This window comes from Scomber scombrus, chromosome 22, assembly GCF_963691925.1.
Source record: "Scomber scombrus chromosome 22, fScoSco1.1, whole genome shotgun sequence".
NCBI classification, from domain to species: Eukaryota; Metazoa; Chordata; class Actinopteri; order Scombriformes; family Scombridae; genus Scomber; species Scomber scombrus.
Genome location: NC_084991.1, coordinates 16,384,994 through 16,402,000, shown reverse-complemented (window position 1 = coordinate 16,402,000; position 17,007 = coordinate 16,384,994). Strand labels below are relative to the sequence as shown.

General features: G+C 38.9%; 1 protein-coding gene and 1 long non-coding RNA gene across 2 annotated transcripts; one reads left to right on the top strand and one right to left on the bottom strand.

Annotated features, from left to right (window-relative positions):
• The first annotated feature begins 2,736 nt into the window (after nucleotides 1-2,736).
• Nucleotides 2,737-3,907, top strand: LOC134004761 (uncharacterized). The gene is made up of 4 exons (XR_009927856.1): nucleotides 2,737-2,748; nucleotides 3,006-3,158; nucleotides 3,250-3,355; nucleotides 3,723-3,907. It is a non-coding gene; the product is annotated as an uncharacterized LOC134004761 (long non-coding RNA).
• A 450-nt stretch (nucleotides 3,908-4,357) lies between these two features.
• mcat (malonyl CoA:ACP acyltransferase (mitochondrial)) lies at nucleotides 4,358-7,544 on the bottom strand. The gene is made up of 5 exons (XM_062443411.1): nucleotides 7,008-7,544; nucleotides 6,204-6,291; nucleotides 5,895-6,112; nucleotides 5,540-5,677; nucleotides 4,358-4,807 (listed from the first exon to the last, which is right to left on the bottom strand). Exons 1-5 carry the CDS (start codon nucleotides 7,413-7,415, stop codon nucleotides 4,535-4,537), a joined length of 1,125 nt encoding a protein of 374 aa, XP_062299395.1. The 5' UTR covers nucleotides 7,416-7,544; the 3' UTR covers nucleotides 4,358-4,534.
• Nucleotides 7,545-17,007: the final 9,463 nt, after the last annotated feature.

The window sequence follows — 17,007 nt, the reverse complement described above, 5'->3', positions numbered from 1 at the left end:
AAAAAAGGAAATAAAATACTTAACGAAACATATAACTCTACTGTGCGACTTAATTGTAATTTTTTTAGGTGGGAAATAATTGCAAAAAATGTCAAAAACCTGAAACGACGTCGTTTTGGGCTTGGCTTATCCGGGAGAATAACCTAGCAACGGAGGACGCAGTGACGTCAGCACGATGATAAATACCTCAGTTGACCAGCAGGGGTCAGTGTTGTTCCGAGTATGGAAGTTTAACTGCACCAACTAAAAATACATAGGTGGTTGTGGTCCTGCGTGTCAAAGATAAGTAAATAATAGCAAAATACGTGCAAAATGTGGTTATATTGTTAAGAAAATGCTGCTTTACATTAACATACAGAACATTCATGTGATTAATCTTCCTGTTTTTCACAATTTTCAACCAAACCATAAAAAACTGAAGAAAAAGAAGAAAATGAATGCAATTTTTCTTTATTTAAGCCCATATTGACAACCCAGATGTCTACCTGTGAGTCTGCTCTTGTAAAAGTACAGGCGTAATATTTTGAATCAGCCCTAAACAAAAAGATTTAGTCCTAAAATTAGATATCATATAGTGTGACACCATATTATGTTTTTTAAACAGGCAATTGTTTGGAGACCAACTACATTTGCTAATACAGTACATACAAACATACATAGCAGGATATGTATGTTTGCTATGACCTCCGAGAAAGTATCTGCTGATAATATTTATTTAATATTTATTTCTAGAAATATTAAAAAGCACATTTTAGGTTTTGGATAGGTTTGATACACATATTGAGACTTACAGCTTTCTAAATGTCTTGTAAAATCTTAGTAAAAAAAAGGTAAAATAAAGAATGCAATGAACTGAGCCACTTGAAGCACCACACACAGTGTTTATGTTGTGTTATTTTAAAAAAAGAGTAATAGAAAGAAAACACTTTACCGGACGCATGTTAGCTTCTATACAAATATTAACTAACATGTGACCTACTGAAAAACATTATTCTGTATTTTGGTTGCCAGCCATGCACGTAATCAATCCAAAATGTTTTGACACTATCACAGGTGTGCATGTGTTGTACAGTGTTATTGGATCAACAATATAAAACTGTCTTCATAAAATTATTACAGCTTTATTACTATTTGCAATTTAACTTTAATACAATACATTTCACCTTCCAAACTAAACCAAACTATCATTAAAATGTAAGTACATATCTTTATGCCATTAATATTAAAAAGAGGGATAGATAAATATTGTATGTAGTTCTGTATGTTGTTTTTTGTTTACTTTATGGAATATGTATCACTTAAACAGCAGGGTGGCAGAACATAAATAAATAAAACTATATCTTCTGTTCAAATTGGTTTCCCACATTTTGTGATTGTGTCCCTGGTGGTCACCCTCAGCAGCAGCAAGAAAAAAGGCCACACCTTTTCCTGCTGCTCCAGTGATATTTCAGGCAGTTACCTGTGAGCAACGAGATTAAAGGACGCTGCTGTGAGTGCAGGAAAATACTTACAAATATTTCTTTAATTATTTTCCAAAACCTTTCAATAACAATGTCTTTATGTGTATTACAGGGCGGCGTCCGCTTTAATCTACACAAAAGGTAAATTTTACTTTCATTTTTACCTGTTTCATTTTACCTGTTAACTGTTTCTAACATGAGTTTAAGACAATAGAAAAATGCTGCATAAAGCTTATATGGATGTGTAGATCGTCTTCTTTTAAAATTAATTCATGTCTATAGGCTTAATGTGTAATCTTATATGAGTGATCTTCAAAACGACCTTTGTTTGCTTTGGGTGAGAGGGATGACTTCATCTCTTTGTTATGACAATATGGCAAAGTGTTGGAGGCTTTTACATGATTAATACTCAACAAACTGTGGACTGGGTATTATTTTGCAACCTAGGCTTTGATGATATCGTCACATTGACGACTATAATTCGATTTATATCTTGCTCTCAAATTAGCATAAACATAAAGATGAATTACTATATTAAAACAAAGAAAATCCTTTTAAATTCTTTATTAGCTGTACTCAGGATTATAAAGTGAAAATATTTAAAACTAGTAAACAGATTGTTTCAAGTCAACACTGTTTTATTTCATCATTGTAAGGACAAAAAGCAGTTTGCTTAATTTGAGTTATGGAAATGAGGAATTTGCATGCAGTCACATGAGTGTAGATCCAACAGAAACTGGTTTGAGGGCAGGTGCACATAGGATGATACACACCTGTTCAGGACTGATTGTTAGGATAAAACCCATTATTTAGAATTATGATGATAAAAAATGTCAGTGGTTATGAACAAATTGAACATTACATCAACTGTAGGGGTGAAACATACTTTTGTGGCGACATATAGTAAGAAGATTACAACTGTTGGACTTAATCCAACTGATGATGTCATCTCTTCAAACCTAGAAGAGCCAGTTTTATCAGCATGGATATTCACTCCGGGAACAGCCGCCACCTATCCTGGTCACATGACCTAGTGTTTACACAACCTGTTTATAAATGGTGGGAGTCACGCAAGGACATCAACACTTTTAAACAGTGGAGCCATTAACTGTCCTGCGTGGCTTATGATGTTTTTCCCATCACAATTACCGAAATGATTAATTTTCATATCTGTTCCTTATTCAGAAAACAAGATGGTAGAACAAACAAGACAGCCGAGTCGTGTTGTTTCCCTCCAGGCTGGACCTAGTGAGGTGGACACTGGTACCCTGTCTGACATGAATCTCAGGTACAGGCCCCTCCCCGCTCCACTGTTACAGTTCATAATAACAACAACACAAAGCTCAGACAGGCTGCGCCTCAGGCAATACACCATGTAACAGGAACAGACAATAAAAAAAGGTTTTTGTTTTCAGAATCATGATGTCACAAAAATAAACACTGTATACCTCAATTTTTCATAACTCTCACAGCACAATGACTGACAACACTGTGTTTACACAAATCTTAGTAACTGAACAAAAGTCCTGCCTTTTCTTCCTTTAGGATCAATAGCAGGGCTGCACGGGTCTTTGGTCGCCAGTTGGCTGTAATCGGAGACCAGCTGGACCAGGAGCGGGCCAGTCGACAGCTAAACTGGTTACCGATCCCTCTGCACATACTGAGACCTGCTCAGGCACTGACCAGGAACATCTATCGGTAAAGAGAGATCAATTACCTTTTTCATGTTATTCACTTTGACATCTGTGCAGCATTTAGGAAATTGTGACTTGGTATTGCTCTTTCACAGAGATATCCACAGTCAGTTATGGAGCTTCCAGGGCTTGTCTGCTGCAGTGAAGGCCTGGATAGCAAGCACTGCACCTGGGCAGGGGATCCTCAGATCTGAGACCTGGGTAACACTGGCATTATATTTGTCATGAAAACCTCTGCACAAAATGTGACTTATATGCATTAAAAAAACTCATGGCACACACACTTGAGAACAACAATTCAATAATGGTTCATTTTACAGGTCCTTTAATTTTATAACTACAATTCAACCAATTTAACTTGTTTCCCGCCATTTTCCTTATAATTTGTACCAAATTGCTCCACCCACGCTGCTGTAAATACCTGAAAATCACCCCAGGAAATAAATGTAAAATTAAAGAACCTGTAAAAGTTCTTCCAATAATTCTTATATCTCCTTTCAGGAGTTTGAAATGTGCAAAATTACCAGCAGAACAGTCCAAGTCTGACTCGTGATGTTTATTTTCACAGGTGTCCAATTTTAAAGCGGCAACTTGCACTGGCTGGACCAGAGGAGCACTGGTGACTGTGGCACTGGTGGCTGCAGTGACCATTTTCAGTGCATTATGGATGGAAGGGAAAGCCTAAGTGGCCACAAGCAGGTCTTTCGGCCATTGAATATTTAACAAAAAAAAAGATGTTTGCAAATAAGTGAGAAATAATTGCTAAGTGATTTGTTTCTGTGGTTTACTTTGACTTCTCTTTTTATGTTAATTTAATAAGCGGTATTGAATTTAACACACAACTGTTGGGGGGGGGGGGGGGGGTAAAAGTATACTTGTGGGCAACTGGGAAGTCAACTTCACAGTCTTGCTGAAGGAGTTGGTCAGTGTTTTGTAGCATTAAAATGTTGGTTCACGGTTGTATTAATGTCAAAGTGCTTGTTTCCCATGACTGGACTCTTGCTGGTCTGCAGTCTTTTGTATTCAGATTAGTTTCTTACTGGTTTAAGAGGCCATAATTTTTTTACAAATGATATGTAGACTGGTTTAATATAAAATGAAGGGAGCTGGACTTTCTGTTTCAAATTTGAAAATGCTTTTTTCACGTGATGCAAATAAAATTCATAATGACAACATTTTTTGCAGGTCTCATTAGTAAAAAAAAAATCATTTATTCAATTATACAGTAATACACAAACAAGACCATCAAGAAGCAACCACAGGAGCTCGCATATTTAAGAGGTCTTGCAGGTCGGGTTGTTTGAGATAAAATGAGCACAGAGACTCATTTAACTTCCTCTAGTTGGCTTTTTTCATAACTGAGTCCACGTCTCTGCATCATCAGTCCTCATAAGCCGTGACTTCCACATGCGCGTACGAGTTGAAGGCCTTCCTGTTGCACTTCTGAAGCGTGGCGCCGAGCTGCTTTCCAGGGCCGACCTCATAGGTGTGAGGGAACTTTTCCCCCTGCACCCTCTCGAAGATCTCGTGTAGAGTCTGCTCCCACTTCACCGGTGACACCAGCTGCTTCACCAGCTGTCGGCGCATGTGGCTATCATTCATGTAGCGTTTGCCGTCCACATTGGAGTACACGCTGATCTCAGGACGACGAATCTGAACAGAAGAGAAATCTCAGCGTTGGATGAAGTACTTCATTATTCGAGCTGCAAAGATTTTCCAAGAATTGTGTGTAGTCTTTTTTTATTATATAGTTATTGGTGAGGTTAGGTGAGATGTTTAAAAATGAAGTAACATTAAATGGCCATGATTTTATAGGTTGATTGATAGTTTTGTTTAAAGCATGCTGAAGCTGTTCTGGCAGTTATGAGTGTCATTTTTGCCATAAATTGTATAGGGGATAGATAAATCTCATCTCTGTTTTACAGGTAAATTAGCACTCATTTCAGATTGAACATTACTTTTCAGCAATGGTCACCAAAGTGGGTGTGTAAAGGATTGTCGCATTGTCAATATATTAAAGTAAATATGTCAAAGTCTGCATTCCTTAAATTTTAAAACAGAACAAATAAGCAATAGACATTGAAATGAAACATTAAAGTCCATGTTAAATATGCTTTTATGCTGTAGCTCACAGTTGCAGGTTGTCATAGTTACGCAACATGCTTTCCAGGTTCACAGCAGTAAGAAATAGCGGCTCTCTTATTAAAGAATGAGTCACTCTTGCGTGACTGAATGCATGTTGTGCAGGTGGGATCGAGCACTCGGTTGAGTGCCATGTAAATGAAAAACACCATGAAGTTCTGCTGTGGCTTAAAAAAGTTTGAGAATCACAGTTTTAGAGAACAACCAAAATCCAATAACACGACGTATGCACAGCTAACCTACCTCCACCTGATGGAGAACCTCTCTGAGGGGTTCAGTGGCTGATTTCATCAGTTCAGTGTGGAAGGCTCCGCTAACCGGGAGAGGTTTGGTCCTCATGAACTGGAGATTCCTCGAGTTCTTCTGGAGGAAATCCAGCGCCTGGGGAAACCACATAGCACACAGCCTTTGTCATGACTTAGACTTGAAGATTAACTGTAAAATTGTAAGACTTTTTTCATGACACACGTACACAGTTATATCACTGTAATTTAGATAAAAGGACAAGGACATGGAGTGCTTTTACATCTCAATTGATACTTTTAGAGCTGTATAGGGCTGACAGTTGGTTTCTTCCATGACAGAAAAGACCCCATACCTGTTGGTGTCCTGCAATGACCCTGCCATCAGGGAACAGATAGTTGGCCACAGAGCAGACCGGCTCCTCAATCCCCACGCTCTTGCAGTACTCCTTAGCCTGCAAACAGGCATATTTGTACTGGGCCTGCGGTCTACCAATCACTGACAGCATTCCACTGGGAACCAGCTCTGACGCTTTCTGCATGGCCTCTGCACGCACCTTCACCGCATACAAAGCTAGAGAACACAGCAGGGGTAAATACTGGATATTGATTTGATATTGCTGCCACCGCGTAACTCAGCATCAGTTTTGTTTTGCCTCGTTTACCTTCTGCAAAGTTCATGGCACCAGAAAAGACAAGTGCGGCAAATTCTCCAACGCTGAAACCTGCAGCAGCAACACATGTCTCAATGGCCTGTGGACACAAGTTTAAAACATTAAAACAAATAACCACAAGCACCATGACAAGCACACACAAACTGCTGCCACAAGAATAACTCTGAGGTATTAGCTGCTGAAAAACACAAGCTAAAATGATAAATAAGAGCTTTTGAAGTGAGTTAATTAATTAATTAATTCCTGTGCCTTGATTCACAATCACGTTGCAGAATTAATTAAACATCCAACACATACAGTATGATCATTGTTTAAAAAAAGATGCACTGTTATAGATTAAACTACCCGGCATCACGTTAAATTCCTGACATTAACTCCACCTTGACCAAGTATAAGATAAAAATGCTACTTACTAGTAATAATAACCAAATTACATTGAATTAAGACAAAGATTAATTTAGCCTTTCCTGGATTTATTCATTGTACAGAAAATGCACCATAGGTTCATACTTTTTCAAGGGCACCTGACTCCTTTTTATTATTTTTATTTTCAGAGCATTGCATATAGTAATGTCATTGCCAGTAGTTGCTTTAGATCAAAAAATATATATAGTACAGTCTTGGCATTATCGATACACTTTTAAACCAACTTAACATCAATACCCTTCTTCTTACATATATAGATATAAGAAAAATACAAATATTAGAGAATGTATACCTGACTCTTTTTTAAAGACAGTCCTTTAATGTGTTAATAAAGGAGTTATGTAACAATTATATTGTATGACTGTTTACCTTGGGGTTTTCTTGGTTCAGCCTCTCCACAGCAGCCAGAGAGGTGACAAACAAAGCCGGCTGACAGTGAACCGTCTTCTGCAGCTCCTCCTCGGGTCCCTGCAGGCACAGAGACAGCAGGTCGTACCCGAGGACCCTCTGGGCTACTGTGAACATTTCTTTAACGTTAGGGTACTTTAAAAGTCCGCGACCCATGCCCACAAATTGGCTGCCCTGGCCGGGAAAGAGGAGCACGGTGCGGCCGCTTGGGTCCTTTCTGGGTCTCCGCACCGCCGCCGGCTCGCTGTCCAGAGGAGCAGCCGGCTGAGGAGCTCCATTAACCGGCTGGTCGGTGGACAGTCTCCGGCACAGATACCTGACCTTCCTTCTGGAGGCTGCTGCCAGTCTGACAACCACTGATGCAGACATTAGATAACTCTTCTTGACTTGTCTTTACGGTTAAAACAGACCCATAATGTGATATAAATACATTTAATTTAGGAAACGTTTTACTTGGTTTAAAACAGATCTACTTATTGCTCGGCATGACATATGAAGGGAGGCACCATGTTGTTTAAACTTGTCGGCACATTTCAGTGTTTTCCTTCCGGGGCATTTGTCGGCTCTTACCTGCTGCAGCACCACCTTCAGGTCAAAATCATGGATGTACATGAGATTGATTGGGTGGCATACAGGCTACCACAGTTGTAAAAGCACAAAAATTGAGCCATATATTTGAATCACTGAAACTGCATGTAATTGCAATTTCTGTTAAATTATTATTTTTCTATTGTTATCTAATCAATGAGGAAAGTGGAGAGGACAGCTGTAGACAAAATAGTACAAAAGTTGCTCCCACAAAAAGTAGTGTCAAGTCCCAATTTATACACTTTATACACATGTAGGCTTTTATTTGTCCAAATGGAGAGCCCCTGTCCATAAGGGACTCAGTTATTAGTTTACTAAGGTGAAACAAAGGTTCTTTGGGGGAACAAATATATCAAACCAAGAACTGTCTGCCAAAAAATAGAACAGTCTACCCTAGAGTAACAATCAAATGAAAACTAGCTACTTCAGTACTTCCTTTTTAAGATTGTGTTTTTGGGCATTTTTTACCTTTATTTGTCCATTGCTGAGGGAGAGGCAGACGGGAACACAACACAAGTCAAAACAGGAACATTGTGATTCTAGAACACAGCCTAACTACTCAGCTACCAGAGAGATCCATAATGGGGCTTTTTACCAGTTAGTCATTTCGACAAAAAAGGTTACTGTCAGTGAGCGTCGGGGCTGCTTGGTATTTAACATTTAGTTGAATACCAGGCTTATTTTTCAGTAAGTTAACAATTCCCTAAACATTTTGTTGTGACATTGTGTGACCCACCTTTACAACATCCTCACATTCACTTTAAATTAACAGATTAAATTATAGACATTAAAACTGAAAAATACGAATAATGCACCGTAACTAAAGAAAATTAAAATATGTTCATAATAACAGGAGAGCTTCAATGATGGTTTTTAGTGAGCACTGCAACAGCTCCCAGCATATGATTCCATCTAGTGGCTATTTTAGTAAACATACATCTAATGCCAAATGTTGAGTATTATGTAGATGAGTGGTTACTTTAATGAGAGTTTTTTCTTGTTGTTAAAGGATCATTATGCAGTGAGTGTTCAACAAACTAATTTAGTAATTTAATCAATCATTTGACAGCAAATTACAGCAGTTTGCCTCATTTTGTTTTTCAAAGTTGTCTCAGATGATTTAAATGACTTTATGATAATGCTTGACTTTATAACACTTGTGAATGTTTGATTTAGTTCTGTTCTGGTAGTGAAATCCTTAATAACACTCATATTTCTTTGAGGGTTCATCCTCTTTTATCACTAGCAGGAACTGTCTGGCAAGCCTTTGTTGCAATTTTTTATGCTCCAAAGAACTGAACAATAAATAGACAGAGACAAATGAGGAAAAAACTTCTTTCTCTATGATTAATGTATAGTTCAACTTCAGAGCAGTAACTGCAGACTCTATTTATTATCTTTATCTTTATGTTTTTTTCATTCTGTCCATTTGGAATCCAGTTGATCCCATCTCCAGCTTCACATTGCCTTTCTTGTTTCGTGATTAAGTTAGAGTGATTGTCTCCTCACAGGGGCATTTTGGACACCAGTGAGCTGAGGGGTGACAATGAGCAGTGTTTGGCCCTATTGTCCCCCATGTTGTCTGATTAGAGTCCTGCACTCTGCACAAAACACTCACAGTTAGGTGTCACATTGAGGGATCCTCTTGCCAACTTTGAATGTGAACAAACGTTGACAACCTCTATAGTCTTTAAAACTATGGAACACAGATTTGACCCATTATGATCAAGTTGCTTTATTGGTTTATTGGGTTATGTTTACCTCCCACTGGGCTGCTAATGAACAGGCAGGTATCAGTGACATATACTGACAGGACATTGATACTGTAAAAAATAAAATCCAATCTCTTGTTATCACTTTTAGGTGGAGTCTTAGGCTTTTTCATTTTGACCCATATGTGCAGATGGCGACTTCAATGATTAGAGTGAAAACCTGCCGTCTTACCCCCGACTGATGGAGCAGTCTGGCCATTCTGTCACCTTCAAGAAGAGCTTAAAGTCAGATTTCCAAAATATACTTTTAATGAGTGTTCCTTCAGTTTATGGCCTCAATCGTTTTTTAACATGAAACTGGCAACACTGATGGTCTGTTTGTTGTTTTTTTCCCGTAAGGGAAGGTTTTAGTTAGTCCGTCCTTGAATGATTCAGAGTTTTGTGGGCCTCCGTCAGTGCCAATAAAGAGTTTAATACATTGATGTTTGGTGCAGAACATCATCAACACTAAACACTATCTAAATGTTGGTAATTTTATGGTGTTCATAATGTACATCAGAAATCATTGCAATTCCATTATCATTAACCTTGATTGTAATACGTTTATGACTAAGGTTTCATAGCTTTGTATAATTTTGTGAAACTGTGTGTTATTAATGAAATTATTATATTATTGTTATCCAGCTGGTGCTGTCTCATAATTCTTTGTGAGCCACACATCAAGTAAATATTTGTCACACACAGTATACGCTGAAATGAAACCAGTCCACAACTTTTCCTGTTGTAATTATTGAACACCACTAGATGTCAGAATGTACCCACTTATGACAAAGTCAGATAAGTTGAGCACCATGAAAAACTGAATTTATACTGCAGAACTCTTGCAGAGTTCAAAATGACTTCAGGTAAACAGACAAACATCCAGAGATAAGACATAATCTGTCTTATCCGCCTATGATAGCTGCTTTGAAAATACCTGTGTTACTTCAGGATAAATCTCTCATTTACCTGGATGTCACTGTCTACAGCCTCTCCTTCCCTGTAAATTGGTTGTCAGCCAGTGTGACCCAGGCTAATAGTGATTCATTATTGCTCACACCCTGCGAGTGTTCACAGAGCTTCATCTGGGCTGTAGGGGAAAGGGAAAAGGGGTGGGGGGTTGTGTCAATCTCCCAGCGTCTAATGGGGACAGGCAGGCTAACACACAGCACAGACAACCACAGTCAGACTTTTCTCACTGCACGATACTTTGCAGAGAGCATCAAAACTGCTCTGGCATCACTTTAATGGAACTGAACTGACTGTGGATGCAGCTCCTTCTTTTAGGTTGAGGAAAGTATTGATGACTGCAGCCGAGAAGGTACACTGAAGACATTATCAGTGAAGCATAACAGTTTCATATTTATTTCACCCTTGTACAAGCCTATTTGCAAATATGCGGAAAAAAGTCAATAGTCTATTATTTTGCTGTGCTACGCAGTGAGCTGCACTGTAAAAAGTGAACTATAGCTAGTGAATTATGGGGGACCATAAGACAAAGGACTGAGGGAGGAGAAATGACAGAGGTAGAGATGGTGGTGTCTATCTATCTATCTATCTATCTATCTATCTATCTATCTATCTATCTATCTATCTATCTATCTATCTATCTATCTATCTATCTATCTATCTATCTATCTATCTATCTATCTATCTATCTATCTATCTATCTATCTATCTATCTATCTATCTATCTATCTATCTATCTATCTATCTATCTATCTATCTATCTATCTATCTATCTATCTATCTATCAGATTTGAAACCATATTTTTAGAGACTTTGGAATGACAAAGGTTAGCTGGAGTTATACTAAAGGAAGCAAAACACTATCAAATGGGATTTTTATTTAAATTGGAAACCCAAATGTTATTAACCACATATTCATAAAGCATAAATTATTAATTAACATTAGTAAATCAGTTTTATATTTGACTATTAGCTGTGGCTAGCCTGCATTATATGCATGAACATGTGCTTGCGCTACGTTTGTGTGACTGTTTATACTCTGACTGATCCCAACACATATTTTTTTCTGTGATTGTCCTCCAGACCAGTACATATTTCGCACTGCTTAATTAGGATGAATTCACATCCACTTGCATCATAACAATGACTTAATATGCAATCACAATACCTCCAAAATTCACAGAGAGTTCACACATTCAGGATTGAAGAGATTCAAGAAATGCAGCAGATGGCAACACTGAAAGCAGTGAAATTTGGCCTCTAGTTCCAATTAGAGTGTATAATAAAATGACAGAGATGAGGAAGATAACAAAAATCTTAACTTGCATTACATCTGAACTTTTACAGTATATCAGTTGGTACTTTTACATTTTGCTGAATAGTGCTTCAGTGTATCCGGTATTTGAAAATCCTAATCAACATCCCAAGTGTCTATTTGTCTCCAACCACGCTTGTTCTTAGTTTGTTTGATAGATAATAAAAATTTATTGAATATAGAAATTGCTGCAGTTAAAATATTATTGTCAGTAGCAGCTGAGTCAGAGCACAGTGTGGAGAAGACATTATGAGATTAATCTCCTAGTTCAGTCATAATTGTAATTGCTACCCGAGAGACAAGAGAAAGAGAGGGGGACAGGGGCACCAGAACTGAATTATACTTTCTGCCGTATCATAGTTTGATCTTTTCAGATTAAACTACTTGTGACGCATTGGCAAACCATTTTCATGCTCTTCACATCGTGACTCATGAGCGGCAAGCTCCACTGTCGTCAAAGAGAAATACTGTAGCCCATTTCATCAGAGGATGCTTTCATTTTGTCTCTTTACACATGAATTGAGCGCTCCATATAAATTGGATTAAATGCACAATTTCACCAGGGCTTTCAGGGGACTCTCATCAAAAGACCAGGTACCTTTTTCAGTCACATATTGATTTTTCCCTTTGGTAATGACTGATAAACTTTTGACAACAATCTCACACTGACACTGCAAGGCATGTGTGATGTAGTAGATTTTTTTTTTTTTGAGTAACAGATTTCAGGTCTTTTCCCTGCCAGCCATTTTCAATGTGTAGTTGAAGGTGTGTGGGAGGAGGGTTTGACTGAAACAAAACACTTGCCTGTTGCTTACACACACCCACACACAAGCAGGGCCTATACATGGAAACCCTGACATTTTCACAAACACAAATGTGTAGTGATTGGAGGTAAATTCAATCATATCAGAGTGGCTGCTGGAAGTCAGAAACCTCCTTGAGTCCCTGGAAGGTCGCCAACCTCTCCAGATTCACAGGAAAACCACAGTTATCAGTTTTTCCCTTCCTCTCTCCTTCACACACACACACACACACACACACACACACACACACACACACACACACACACACACACACACACACACACACACACACACACACACACACACACACACACACACACACACACACACACACACACACACACAATGACCAGACCCACTGGAGTTTAAAGGAGTGACATCAATTCAATAAGTACAGCCTGACAGGGACAGCGCAATACACCACAACACAGCTGCTCTTTCTATCTCTTTGCTAACCCATTTCCCCTCCTGGCTTCCTCCCTTTCCTTTAAACGGTAGCTCAGCAAAGCAGAGTGATGACAATTTTGTTTTAGCCGGATGAATCTGTTGTATGTGATGACCCAAATCTGTATTAGATTTTTCTCCCCGCTATCAAAAAATGGTATGCGAGTCAGGAAATGGTGCCTGTGTCAGGGAATTGCTCACAATCATTTTCTGCTGGAATTGAGTTACATGTTACTTTTTTTTTTTTTTTTTTTTTTTTTTTACTTTTCAGCAATTCATGTCATCTTGAATAGATGAACTGGGATGATAATGGTATTGCTCTCCTTCCTGCACAAAAAAAGTGATGCTTAAGAGATCACACAGATGCAATTGTTGACTGTTCAGCTGAATCTTAGCGGTGGCTCCATGAAGCTGTTACAGGACCAGGAGGACCATGCATTGACCATCTCTATGTGGGTCATTTAGCTCAGTCGCCTGTCACCATCAATATGTCAAATCAGCTGTGGCATGACATGATAGGCTGCAGGGCTGAAGCCACAGAGATCTCCCCGGTGAAAACGAAGAGCAACATTAATGAGCTTGGAGGCCACAAAGCACTCTGACTTAATGTGATCATCACCTGGATCATGGTGGACCTTATCTGGTGTATCAGAATTCACTTTATGTGGACTACAGCAGAAGCCTGTGTGTGGTTTGTTCTCTAGGAAACAAATTGGCCCCTGGCTTCCCTTCATTTCATCTACAGGACGGGAGCATGGGTCTCTTTAGGGCTCAGATGGATGTTCTTTCTCTGTCAATATGACACCCAAAGGGCCTCTGTCACGTGATAGTGCATATTATGTTGGGGCAAATATAAGATATGGATTGCTGGATGGAGTTGCACAATCCCTCACCGACCCCTACAAGTCCTCTGTGTGTGTGCCTGCGTGTGTGTTTGCCAGTATCTGTTCCTATTGGGAGTGATAAAAACACAGAACAACAGATTCTGAGTGTGACGCACATAATTTGCTTGATAGATTACCTGATAGCCATGACCTGGAAAAACAGTGGCTGAATACAAAGGCCATTTTAAAGATACAAGAGGGTTGCTTGGGTTATCTTTAAAAGCTGTGTGTCTTGGTAGATAAATCCAACACCCCTCTGCTTGTTCTTCTGCTTTTCCTGATAGGACTTTCTGGTGACCCCAACATTAATTAACATTCCTGGAGCTGCACACATCAGAATAATTTCAGCCAGTGACAATTCTGTGAAATTATATTAATATTTTCTTATCTTAGCCGCAGGGAGGATTTGAATGATATAAATCCCCATTGCCAGAAAAAGGATTGGAGCTTTCCCCTGATTTATAAGGTGTACAGTCCACAAGTACAGTAATCCTGTAATCTGGGCAGTCAGCAGCACTGCAAAGGTCCTTACTATGGTATGTGTAACAGAGATTCACACAGACCAATACAGAAACTGCACTGCCATTACGGCTACAGCAGTCACTAGCAATACTAGCAGCACCACCACCCACATGTCATGTGTCATCATATCCCACCTCGCATTGCCTCATTTAATCCCAGCAAGTCTTTGTCTTTAGATGAAATCATTTGGCTGCAGTGAGAGCTCAGTAGCAACATAGTGTTGTTTTCTGTGGGACTTCAACATTGTTCTCCAATATCTGATTATTCTTTTCAAGAGGGTGTATCATGCACCTTTCCAGGTCTATATTTAAATTCTGAGGCTCTACTAGAATACCTTTGTATGATTTTCAGCTCAAAGCTAAACCGTTTTAACTCCTGTCTCTTTAAGGTCCCCCTTCTGATGAGCCCACTTTGTTCTGATTGGTTGACATCTGGAAGCTGCCCTCCGCTGCTTCTGGAGGCTACAATAGTAGCAAACAATAGCAGTTGGATTTTACACCTTTTTCTCATTCTTTGCTAATAATGGAAACTTCTCAAATATATTAATTGTACATTGAGCAAGAGTCTGATCCAAAACATGCAAGTGGACAACAATCTTAGCAACAAACACTATACAGTGTAGACCCGTTTGTGGGCATATGTGAACAATCTGATGTCATGACTAGGAGGAAGTAGAGGTAACATTACAAATGAGGAGGAGATTGAAGCCCTGGCTTTGACGTTCCTCATGTTTTTTGAAAATCACAAAAAGCATGATATGTCAGCTTTAACTTTGTTTTGCCTGATTAGCATTAGTTTTTAAAAAAAAGAAAAAAAAAGGAAATGGACTTTTGCTCTTGTTTATATTTTGTAGCTATCATTCATATTACTGTAGCTATCATTATACCATTCTAACTAATTTAATCTACACCACATGCTGGGATAGTTCAAAGAAGTAGAACATTATAAAATACAAACCTTATTTAATAATAAAAGGTTTAAAAGGCCAATAAACATCCAGGATAAATGGGCAGCATAATTAAATCATGAAACTCATTACAATAATATGCTTTATTATTGCTGTGTTTATAGTGTTACGAGCATGACCTGGTAAAATTACCAGTTTTATAAGTGTTCTACATCTTTCAGCCTCGACATCTTGTTTGCATAAGCTGCTGGGGCAAATGAACACATATTCCTGCCAGTAACCAGGCTGTCCTCTCCTACTCCCTAGGTTAGCAGGAACAATTTAAGAAGACACACCGATTTGGCTGGGATACCGGAGGGCTAAATACACTGATTGCATCTTATGCTCTAAGATGTACACTGAATCGGATTATGGTGGCTGTTTGTACCTTATTAGTCTGACATTTCTACAGGAGCAGGACGGTGTCCCCAAATGACTCGGAGAATTGGCTGCATTTAAATGTCAGACTACAAGGGCTAATGATTTTTATGTCTTGACATGTTCTAATACGCTTATGGAAGTGGAATAAAAGCCAGTCAAGAAAATAAGAGATTGTGGAACGAGCGGAGAAACTGATAAGAGACCTTCTTTTTATCGCTCTGGTTCCTTTCAAGAAGAGGAGACACAGCAAACTCTTCAAGCGAAGCCCTGACTGGGTGCATTTGATGATAGCAATTGCATAATGAGACTATCCTGAAGCTTGGCTGAGTTCTCGATGTAAAAAAAAATCACAGGTTTCACGTGGGCGAGACAGAACAACTCTATGTTTGAAGTCTTTGTTGTGGTCCTTCTTTTTTATATTCAAATATTAATAACTTTGCAATGACCTAAATCTAATGAATGTCACGTTGAAGGAGGGTCCTTTATTCTGAGCCCTGTGTGCTGCTTCCTCAAAGGACCAACGCTCACAACAAACACTATATCTGAACATCAGCCCAAGTTAATGAAATGGTAACATTTCTTTTACATCTTTTAAATATGCTCATATGGAGGAGAGACAATAACACAAACTTAACCCTCCCTGCATTAATGTAATGGCTATAATGTGGGCTGTAATATGGCAACTATCTGTATTGACTCATGCTGCTTTAGGAGTGTAGTTGGCTTGCAATGAGAGGTGCTTTAACCACAGCAGAAGCTATAATCAGCCATCGATCCATGGACAGAGGAGTTCTTGGTATCTGTATTCAGTCAAGCCTTTTCGATTTTGATAAAACAATGATGTATGGGGGTTAAGCAGTAGGGGAAACGAGCTGAGATAATTGTTTTGTTGGTGTTCTCTCTCTGACCACACCGTGCCCTCTGTGAAGGTTATGCCTTATTGAGTGTTTGGCAGCACTTGTGACCATAACCATGCAGTTACATGAAAATGTGTTATTGATCAAAGCTCTTTGTGGCCTTATACTGGATACTACTGGATAGTATATTGTACACAATTCAGAAACAGGCCATAAACACACAGAGAAGAAGAGTCTTTTAGTATTCTGAGGTGGCACAAAAAGTAATGACTCAGCTATGGGGAATGATTTTTTTGTGTGTTTTCAAGTGCACATGTAAGAGGTCTGTTGTAAATGTGGCTAGTAAAGTGTCATTATCATGCTGCTGGCGGCCAGGATACTGGGGATTCAATCAAGAAGTGGTAATGGTGAAAGAGACACAATGACCATAAGCTATATGTGGATGTAGATAGTTGTGTGTGGTGATGGCAACTCTTTTCCATATCAGCTGGTATATGTGTT

Bases quoted from the DNA above. Each gene is read 5' to 3' on its own strand.
- mcat (XM_062443411.1), bottom strand. From the start codon at position 7,415: ATGTCTGCATCAGTGGTTGTCAGACTGGCAGCAGCCTCCAGAAGGAAG. The intron at 5,678-5,894 runs GTATGGGGTCTT...TGGTTTCCCCAG, and splicing joins TCATTGCAGGACACCAACAG to GCGCTGGATTTCCTCCAGAA. The intron at 4,808-5,539 runs GTAGGTTAGCTG...TCTTCTGTTCAG, and splicing joins AGGTTCTCCATCAGGTGGAG to ATTCGTCGTCCTGAGATCAG.